The 11539-nt window shown below is 34.7% G+C and overlaps 1 protein-coding gene across 1 annotated transcript in view; it reads left to right on the top strand.

Moving 5' to 3' along the window:
- Positions 1-11539, top strand: part of LOC125668846 (serine/threonine-protein kinase RIO1-like) — a 34365-nt gene that overhangs the window by 10874 nt on the left and 11952 nt on the right. The window contains exons 13-18 of the mRNA XM_056164399.1: positions 2177-2255; positions 5922-6006; positions 6113-6159; positions 9725-9806; positions 11031-11074; positions 11262-11389. Coding sequence (XP_056020374.1) covers positions 2177-2255; positions 5922-6006; positions 6113-6159; positions 9725-9806; positions 11031-11074; positions 11262-11389 — 465 coding nt within the window. The remainder of the gene's footprint in view (positions 1-2176; positions 2256-5921; positions 6007-6112; positions 6160-9724; positions 9807-11030; positions 11075-11261; positions 11390-11539) is intronic.

The raw sequence follows: 11539 nt of genomic DNA, 5'->3' as shown, positions 1-11539 counted from the left end.
CCTTAGGGTTGACCTACTTTGAAAAACTTTAACTTTAGCCATAACTTTTGAATGGTTGGTGATAGGGCTTTCATATATCACATGTGCATTCCTTTTGACAAGAGCTTTCTTTTGGTAGTACAAAATATTAACCTGGTGATCCTGACCTTGGGGTTTGACCTACTTTTGAAAAACTTAGGCATAACCATTGAATGGTTAGTGGTAGGGCTTTCATATTTCACATGTGTATTCCTTGTGATGAGACCTCTCTTTGGGTACCAAATTGTTTGAAACTTTTAACATTGGTCATTATCAACTTTTATGCCCTTCTGGGGCATCAGTGTTTCACAAACATATCTTGTTAAAAATTGTGTGAGTGTACAAATAAAATTTGAGCAAATATATAAGGAGTATGTTGAATAGTTCTTACTGGGATTGAACCAACTCCAGCCAGCTGAGTATCACTTTGAGGAGTGAAGGAACATGTACTGAAGTCCAAGGCTCTTGTTCTGTGTGAGTAGAGGTGACTACTAGACAGCGTGTTACAAGATGCACATAAGCCATCAGTCTGTCTGCAGCATTTTTCTCTGGAAATTATCACCATTACTTTTCAAATGTATTGCAAAAGGCCTGTACCCTTGGCATGTCTGATTTTAAAAAAAAGTTATATTTATATCAAAGTTTCTCTTTAATTAGATTCAATTTTGGATTGCTAAAATGACTGTATGATGATTACTGGGTCATTTCAATACGCAATTTCCAAGTTGCCTGATAGTTGTTCAACTCCTGCACACGGTGAGACACAAAATACGTTTTCATACAAATGCATATCATTGGGTTCATATATTGCCTAGAGGATGATTACCAACTGTCATGCAACCTCTCAAACTGCAGGGAAACATAAAATTAGTAAGGTTATGATTATTTGACAATGAAATGGCCCAAAGAAAACACAATAATCACTATCTTTCTTTGATAAAAGTATGGCTTGTGTCAGAAAGGAAATAAATATAATTTAATATGATAATGCTTTCATAACATTGTTATCTACATAACCAGTCTACATGTGTACATCGTGTACCCTACCATGTGTTCAACAGAATACTGAATGTACCTCCATCACAGAAGAGCTGATATCTCGGAAATTTTTGAGTGTTATTTCTCCACTGACTGCAGGAAAGGTTGGATACCTTAGTATGGAAACTTGAATTGAGTCCGAGTGTTTTGAAATGATCTTGCAACTGCTGTATGATGAAAATTATAATGATTAAAGGTGTTTTGATGCTAATGACCAGAGAATGTGTTTTGCCTGGACTAATGATCATATTGAAATTTCTAGGTCATTTGGAACATAATATTTTGTTGGTATATTGTGGAATTAATAAATAAAATGCAAATTAATCATTATAAATATTACATCATTACTATTAGTAACATGGAAGACATCAAGCAGAGACATTCAGTCTTTCAATTTGGTGAATTCACAGGGCCAACAATGACCTTTGGTGAACTTTTAAATAACTTGGGTTGGTGTGTTTTTTTAAAGGTGGCAGCCAGAGTAAAGTAATAAAATCTTAATTCATTTTGAGTGTATTTTATTTATTTTTTTATTTGTGAAATAACATACTGTCACAGTCGTTCAGAAAATGATGAAGCCGTGAACTTGTTTAATATCAATCTCTACCCAGAGTTGTCGTTCCTTGCTCTCACTGTATGTGAGTGTAAGGAACGATAACTCTGGGTAGAGATTGGTTTAATATCCGTAATAATTTAGTACGAAGTACTTGTACATGAAAAGTTGGATACTGTGATTGCAGACTTTCTGTAATTTCTGCTTTCCTTGTTCATAATATTAGCCTAGCCTTTTGATTTTACAAAATGTTGATCCCCTCATTATATACCATGTTTGTTTCATTTTCCGTTCATTGTTTTAATTAGCATCAATATGAAGTTCGGGCAAAAGAGAAATTTTTCTTTAATTTTTATTTATTTTTTTTTTTATTTAATTTGGATAAATAGTGGTCTCTGAAAATTAGTCTCGTATTCCCCAGCTATCTCTAAACGAATCCGAATTATTTTGAGGATAATCTAACTTGAAAATTGTAAGCGTCTCAATTACATTGATTGTTTACTACCTCCCAACTAGATCCAACGTTCTACATTTTGCACATGGTATAATGATATTGTAAAATAATAAACAACAATGATTTCGTGGATATGGACACAGATAAAGAAGCACAGGAGAAAATTTATATACGGTGGAATGTTTATTGGTGGTAAATATGTCAAATTATATATGAAGTTAGCTAGCAGCAGTGCCAGTAGTAAACTGGGTGTGAGCGAAAAGAAAACTCGGTGATTTATTACTGATCAAAGGTATCAAAACAAATTTTGAAATAGTGAAGTATGTATCGGGGGAATGCTAGGCTTTAATGAATATCTTGAGATAGTTAAAGTATGTGCTAGTGTATTGGTCTTGGCTCGCATCATGTTCAGTCACCAGTTCATGTAATGTCAGCGAGATTCGAATCGTCGGATATCCACGGGTGATTTCGTCTTTTACTTGTCACCTGTGGGCAAACTCACCGAAATATCGTCGTAAAACATGCTAATTTGTTTAATATGTTTTACGGCGTGACCGTGTTTGAGGGCGAAGCAAACAAGTTTTGGTATTAGTGTCTATATCCAAAACAGACCAAAAACAACCCGAAGTTAGCAGGATTTGATCCGCCTATATATTGAACGCTGGAAATATAATGCAACTGATGTAAACAGTACATTGTGACATCATATTTAGCGTCGTATTTTAGCAAATTTACAAACATAGCGTCTGAACCACAACAAACATGGCGTTAATGGTGGAGTGATTATATATGATTAAGAAAATAAGATTTACTTGCTTTTACGAATTTTTGTAACATCTCAGAACGACGTGAACTAGGGTAGACGAGATTCAAAATGGAGAAATACATGTCCACGCGATAGTATTCGAATCGACGCCATTAGTACCAAAATTTTCAAGTTCCATAGGTATGGTTTAATTTTTCATTGTTTTCCTATATTTTCCTTTTAAACATGTATATACGTGTTACCTATAGGGAGAGCTCCGCTCTCACGGCCCTTTGGGCCGTGAGAGGGCTTCGCCCTCTATTATAGACAACCAATCAGAAAGTTCGAACTCTTCAATTTTGAAAATATGTTTATTAGTTTGCTATTTATGCTCAATATTTAGACACCTGTTAAAACGTGCAATTGTGTTTTAAAACGATTAAAGACAAGTCGTACAAGTCACTTACATCAAATACCAGTCAAAAATTATATGAGAATACCTTTCTCAAAATGCGAAATGCACCGGTGAGTGGATTTATTTGCAATTGATGTGTTAACTACGGAAAAGTTTTTGTCATTGCCGAACATGCATACGTAACATAAACTTTGATTTGTTGATTTGCCATCGCGACTCTGTTCAGCAGCCAATCAAATGACCCATGCATATTAATTACAGATGATGATTTTTCGGCGAGTTTGCCCATGGGTGATGAGTAAAAAACGAGATCACCCGTGGGCATCCGGCAATGCGAGATGCGTCAAGGCTAGATATTTGGACTGACGCCTCTTCTGAGGCATCAGTCCAAATATCCAGCCTCGACGAATCTCGCTGAGATTACATGAATTGGTTAAATAGAATTATCTTCAAGTTCTATCATTAAAATGATAGATGTCCTACAGACCCAGTGTGATGAGGGGATAAGACAGAGTTTATTATAAATAATGGGGCATAATTTATCTGTGGTGAAGAAATCAAGATACAGTTAGGTTTGTAGGCAATCTAATTAAAAATCTCTAACCTTTACACTTCTCCAGTGTAATGGTTAGAGAAGATCTGATTTTAATTAGATTGCCTACAAACCTAACTGTATCTTGATTGCTTCACCACAGATAAATCATGCCCCATTATTTATAATTAACTTCTCCAGTGTAATGGTTAGAGAAGATCTGATTTTAATTAGATTGCCTACAAACTTAACTGTATCTTGATTTCTTCACCACAGATAAATTATACCCCATTATTTATAATAAACTTCTCCAGTGTAATGGTTAAAAAAAAATCTGATTTTAATTAGATTGGGTTTGTAGATCACCTGAGTTACTCAGGAGACCGTTTGGTATTAGTCTGCATCTGTCATCATCTGCTAACAGTTGAACCTTTTAACAGTTGAACCTTTTTAACTTCTTTTTGATAGCTACACGTGTGTAAGAAAGAACAAATGCATAGTCATGTAGAGCAGGAAGGTTTCCCAAAGTTAAATTTCTTGATCCTCAGGTAGAGATTTTTACCCTGGGCTTTGCCAAACTTGGCACATAGTGTTTATATGTAAAACATTTTAAAGATAACACTTTCTTTAATGCTATTGATCAATACTAAATTAAATCTACATTAACATTTATAAGGGGCAGGTAGCCTTTTACAAAACTTGTGAATTTCATGAGCCCAGGAATATGGGTTTTGGTACCAGGGTGAGGCCAAAATGGTCCTAGTGATTAAATGTGTGCATTATCAATTGAACATTTTTAACTTCTTTTTGATAAATACTATTCCAATTCTTTTCAAATTTGGTATGAAGCATCTTTTGAACAAGGGGGATATAAATTGTAAATTTAAGGACTTCTGCACCCACGAGGCTTTAGGGGGCAGGGCAAAATTACCAAAGATTTTATCAATTTTCAAAAATCACAAAAGCATATGTGTAAGAAAAACTAATTGCATGATTATGTAGAGCAGAAATGCTTCTCCCAAAATTGTAAATTTCAGACTTACTAGGGTGAGGTCAAATTTGGCATGTGTAAAACATTTGAATAACATCTTTAATGCTATTAATACTAAATTGATACTAAATGAATACTCAGAAGAGCAGGTAACACTTTACCAATCTTGTAAATTTCATGATCCCAGGTGTAGTTTTTTTTTACCAGGACAGTTCAAATGGTCCTAGTGATTGAATGTCTATTATTTGAAAGACTTCTTTCAATTTGATGATACTGTAATCATATTAAAACCAAATGCCTATTAAGAAAAAGCAGAAAGGGTTGTACCAAAATTGGGAATTTCCCAAACCCCTTACTCTAGAGTCTGTCCAAAATAGTCATAGTTTTAATATAACATATTATGTAAATAGTCTTTCATCAGTATGGGCCCTTTTGGGGGCATTTGTGTTTTAATAACATCTTGTGTTATATTGCTGCTGAATAGTAGAATTTAGCTTAGATATGCAGAACAGGAGAGTTTGCAGGCATGTGGACCTTTTTTAAAAGTATGGTAGCTTAAACTTGGTTTGTTGGATAGATATTAATGTCATTTAAAGGGACTGGTTCACGATTTTTGATAAAAATATTTTTCATTTTTTATGTTACACATTAGAAATATAACTCATTTAATGTTCACAGCCAAAATTTTGACCTTCTGAATGCAAAAATGAAAGCAATATTTTAGCCTTAAATATGTGTTATGTAAACAAAGACTCGAGTCTTTTTATGTAAACAAATAAACAAGTGAAATATTTATATTGTAATATAATGCATCTTAATTTTGCATAGTCTCAAATTTTAATTTTTAGATGACACATTTTACCCTAAAAATGCTTGAAATGTTAAAGATATAATAAACTTAGATCGATATCCATTTCTTTTGAAAATTTCGTGAACAATAGCATACCGCAATCTTTGTTTACAAAACAAAGAATAAACTCTCTACAATGAGCATCTGTGATGATGTATAACCTTAATTTTCATGTGAAATCGTTAAAACACATTAGACATTAGATTTTGATCATTAAAAGTGAAATAAAAAATTCTGGGTAAAATCGTGAATCAGTCCCTTTAAACAATAGACAACACAAATACTGTTTTAATGCTTTTTTTTTTTTTTTTTTTTTTTTACAAAGGTGTGTATATGGCTTATAGATATGCACACAGGAGAATGAAAGAAATACAAGAAAAAGAAGCCAATGAATGTTTAACCCATGCCAGGTAAACTAAGCACCCATTTGTGTTTATTTGAATTTGATCCCTGTGTTGTGCAATTAGACACAGGAACTTTTTAATGGTGTGACATTATGTGTACTTTTTTTTTCAGGAGGCAACATCATTTTGATAGCAATCAGAGAACATGTAATATGACAGGTATGGTAAATTGACTAAGAGTAAGATATTGACTTAGGGAGATTACAGGTGACTAAGAGTAGGATATTGACTAATGGAGGTTACAGGTGACTAAGAGTAGGATATTGACTAAGGAAGGTTACAGGCAACCAAGAGTGGTATATTGACTTAGGGAGGTTACAGGTGACTAAGAGTAAGATATTGACTAAGGAAGGTTACAGGTGACTAAGAGTAGGATATTGACTTAGGGAGGTTACAGGTGACTAAGAGTAAGATATTGACTTAGGGAGGTTACAGGTGACTAAGAGTGGGATATTGACTAAGGAAAGTTACAGGCGACTAAGAGTAAGATATTAACTAAGGTTACAGGTGACTAAGAGTAAGATATTGACTTAGGGAGGTTACAGGTGACTAAGAGTGAGATATTGACTTAGGGAGGTTACAGGTAACTAAGAGTAAGATATTGACTAAGGGAGGTTACAGGTGACTAAGAGTAAGATATTGACTTAGGTTACAGGTGACTAAGAGTGGTATATTGACTTAGGGAGGTTACAGGTGACTAAGAGTGAGATATTGACTAAGGAAGGTTACAGGTGACTAAGAGTAAGATATTGACTTAGGGAGGTTAAGGGGACTAAGAGTAGGATATTGACTAAGGAAGGTTACAGGTGACTAAGAGTAGGATATTAACTAAGGTTACAGGTGACTAAGAGTGGGATATTGACTAAGGAAGGTTACAGGTGACTAAGAGTAAGATATTGACTAAGGAAGGTTACAGGTGACTAAGAGTAGGATATTGACTAAGGAGGGTAACAGGTGACTAAGAGTGAGATATTGACTAAGGGATGTTACATACAGATGACTAAGAGTAGGATATTGACTTAGGTTACAGGACGCCGTTTCATCAAACATCGTAACTACTTTAGTTTGGCGTAACTTTCTGACTAGACTAAATATTTTACGTAAGTCCGTTTCATCAAGTGGAGTAAGATTAGAATTTACGCAAGTTTTCTACTAACTAGTAGAAACACTACGTCAGGTCGAACCCCTACGTAAGTACCTACATAAGCAAAAATCATGGCCAACTGTTAGCTGTTTGTAAATATATATGGAATTTTTACCGACGAGCTTTGCATCGTGATCGATTTTTTCAAGACGGGATGCTTTTAGACGTTTACAACGATAAATATGTAAGGCCATAAGGGTTAATTGCCTTTGAAAACTAGTAAATCTATGACTTGCCTTTACTGTATGATTAGTTTTCACAAGTGTCTATCTGTACATGAATGATGAATGTACAGTGTTATTCCCAAATCCCTTTGTAAAGTAGTCCACCGTAAAGAGAACATTCACTTTGTTGTATTATTTATAAATCTCTTCAAAACTTCCGCTCTGACTAACTTGTAACAAATGATTAGCGAGCCCGATTCAATTCGATCTCTGTCGTATGGTGGGTGGATTTATGGGAGTGTAATGTATATTTCATGAACAGTTACTTTAAGATCTACTATTTTCCATTGTATATCTTAAATCTTGAAAAAATATCCCGTCTTAAGAGATACATCATATACATGTAACTATATTATGATAATAAAGTTCTTCCAAATAAAAATAAAAAAGGTCTTCGTAACAGTTTGATACTTGACAAATTTGGGTGATAAGTGATGTGCAGGATAATCCATGCAGATATAGATTTTATGTTATCAAATAAAGAAAAACATCTACATGTATATCTGGCACGAATCGGAGTGAATGGGAGGGGGGTCACCCTGCGTTGCTACTCCATTTTTTTTAACTGTAAGATTTTGTACTGTAAGTGACTGAGAGGAATTTATGAATAAAAACTATTTAGTGAGGTATGATCATGAGCATTAATAGAAGAAGTCTAACCCCCCCCCCAACCCCAACCCCCCCCCAACCCCCCAACCCCCCGCCCGCCACACATGATGTTTGTAGGAAAATGTTATTACACAAGATAAAAAGATTATATGAAAAGCCAACATCTAATTTATGTCCCAGCTGACAAGAGATTTAGGGGACCAGGGTTCAAATTATGTCTCCCCTCTTTCAGGGGGAGACATATTGTTTTTGTACTTTCTGTCCATCCGTCTGTCTGTCACAAAATATTGTGAACGCTTGGAGGATAGACTTGAAACTTTGTACAATGCTTCATTGCCATTTGTAGATGTGCATATTGTCAGGAAAGGAGGATCCAATTATTTTCCTAAAAGTTTTAGTAGATCTAAGAGGGGTGGCAGATGTAAAATAGCTTGTGAACACTTCTCCTATATGGGTTATCAGATGGATTTTGAACTTTGTACAATGCTTCACTGCCATTTGTAGATGTGCATATTGTCGGGACAGGAGGATCCAATCATTTTCCTAAAAGTTATAGTGGATCTAAGAAGGGTGGAGGATGTGAAATAGCTTGTGAACACTTCTCCTCTTATATGGCTTATCTGATAGATTTGAAACTTTGTACAATTCTTCATTGCCATTGTTAGATGCGCATATTGTCGGGACAGGAGGATCCAATGATATTCCAAAAATTATTAGTGGATCCAAGAGGGGTAGAGGATGTTAGAATAGCTTGTGAACTCTTCTCCTATATGTCTTATCAGATAGATTTGACAATTTGTACAATACTTTGCCATTTGCAGATGTGCATATTATAGGGACAGGAGGATCCAATTGTTATCCTTAAAGTTATAGTGGATCTGATGGGTGGAGGATGTTAAAATAGCTTGTGAACACTTCTCCTATGTGGTTTATCAGAGTTGATAATGGCTATGTTCCTGCTCATGCTTTCTCCTCCATATCATGCAGTACATTAAGGGAAGGAGGTTTCATTTGGAGCATTTCCAATTTGGGAAGCTGGGGAGACATTTGTTTTTTATAAAAACAATCTCTAGTTTTGATATGGTGTGCTGCATTTTCTCCTAACCTGTTACAAATGCCTGCCATGGGACAAAGATTGGGTTTTATCATAGAGGTCTAAGTCATTTTAGAAAGGAGAAATGTGATAGTCAGATGAGTTCTATTACTGGTGGCCAGATAGCTCGGTAGAGAACCTGACTAGAGGGAGCCTGATTCGAATCCTGGTCTGGTTCATTGCATTTTTTCTCTTCCTATTACATAACCATATCAATATTATCACTCTAGATCCAAACTAAAAATATCAAGTTTCATGTCACTAAAAATTGTTTTTTGGTCAGATTTTGTATTGACATTTGTTCTTTATAACATATCTCACGATTTATTTTTGAACTTCATTATCTCGAACATGGACTGGCAATAGTGAAGTCTCCATCTGAGTGAAATATTCTCGAGAGTGACGTAAAACAATATTTAATCAATCAGTCAATCAATCGAACATTGATATCTCAAATACCATGGACATGATGAAGTGAGTTGTCCCAACTGCATTTTCTTTATGTATTTTAACCTCAATATCTTAAACCTTTGGATATCTTCAAGTTTTTTTCTCAGTCCCGTCAAGTTCGAAATAATGAGGTAACTGGTTTGACTGTATTATGTAAATTAAGCTTGTATTATCAATCTTTATTTTTTATATGATGAATTACAGTTCTGTCCATGGTGCCCAACTTGAGGGAAATATTACAACAGATGTTCGACACAGAGTCTATAACAGAAATCCTAAAATCTAAGTATGAAAATTGTTTGATTTTAAAATTTGATTTTGATGTCAGAAGTTCTTAAAACGTTTTGTCACGTTTGTGATACAAAGTTTGTACAGTAGTTGGTTAACAGTTCTGTGTTACACAGAAAATAGTTTATATGAAATTCAATGTGCATGTAAAGTTAAATGATAATGCAATTTACATTTTTGCTCAATTCAACAAGTAATTAGTATTTTAACCCCCCACTAACCCCCTAACCCCCTTCTACCTGCGCATCTAAAGGAGGGGTATATTGCTTTGCTTCTGGTTGGTTTCCAACATTTTGTGCAAAGGATAACTGGTTAACAATTCACCTCACAGACGTTTTACGTGGCCTGAAAGTTATAAGACTTTTTGAGCACGTTTTCATACTCAAACTCCACGCTCTAAATCATACTCATACTCAAAGGTGAAGGTTATAAAACTTTTATAAAATTATTCTCATTCTCGAATGGAGTACATGCTTTTTGAGTATGCTGGGAGCTTGCTCAGAATTGTACTTCAAACAAACATGGCTGAGTGTGAGTATGAGTACGGTAAAAGTTTTATAACCCCCAGGCCTGGTAAGCTGATATACATCAATGTGCACGTGATAATTATTGTTTGACAGGCCAGTATTTCCACCTACGAGATCGGACAGTTTTTATGTGTAGATCTTTTGAAATGGATAACTGGATAATTTTTACATGTAATAATAACTCTGCACATAATCCCAATTACATGGCAGGTAAGTCTATCCAGGTTCAAGGTCACTACAAGGTCAGACAGGTTTTATGTGTCTCCTTGTGCAACAGATAACTGGAAAGTGTTTTAACTTACAGACCTCATACTTGGTAGGCTGATGCAAGACAATATGCATGTGATTTCTATTGCTTGGCAGGTCAATATGTCCATGGTCAAGGTCACGACTAGATTAGACTAGTTTTATGTTTTGATATGGATCTTGTTCACTAGATAACTAAATAGGCTGATACACATCCATGTACACATGATGCTGTAGCAATATATTCATTAAGTCTAGTTTTGTTTTTCACCATGCAGATTTCATTCTTCAGTATTTCTTAGAACAATATTGAAGTATCTGATGTATTTGTTTTTGGAAATTCTGCAAGTTTACACATAGATATTTCAGTTCATGTTGAGTGATATCAAAATCATTTGGGGTCATTTATTTGTGTATGTTGTTTAACTGTATATTGGGTTATTTTTCAGCCCCAGCAACAAGTTAGAGTTATGGGAAGAACTAAAGATCTTGAGTAAGACTACTAGGAGACTTTCATTATGGAATAAACTTTCATTTTATCAGTTATTAGTTTATCCTTTCACAAATAAGGCCTGTAGCATAATATTTACAACTATTGACTTTCATGTCTTTCAGCATCTGTTGAAGGTTTCCTACATAGGAAACTTATAAAAGAGAACTTTTTTTTATTAATACTATAGGTGTGACAAGGATGGTGTGTGTGATCTATGCTTGCAGTATGATGTCTCTGCTGATCAGAGTCCAGCTGAATGTAATAGGTGGATACATTTATCTACAGAATAATAACAGCTCTGCACAGGATAAAGAGGTACATTACATAAACAAATGTGTAAGTGCTGACATATTGTCAATAGTACACTCTAAAAGGTGTCTTTATTGTTATTATCTAGTGTAATATGGAACAAAAAAGATCAATTTGAAAATTAAGTTGAAAACAAAACAAATATACAAATTTGCT

This window comes from Ostrea edulis, chromosome 4, assembly GCF_947568905.1.
Source record: "Ostrea edulis chromosome 4, xbOstEdul1.1, whole genome shotgun sequence".
Taxonomy (NCBI): Eukaryota; Metazoa; Mollusca; class Bivalvia; order Ostreida; family Ostreidae; genus Ostrea; species Ostrea edulis.
The sequence above is the reverse complement of the archived record's forward strand: the minus strand, read 5'-3'. Positions and strand labels throughout refer to the sequence as shown.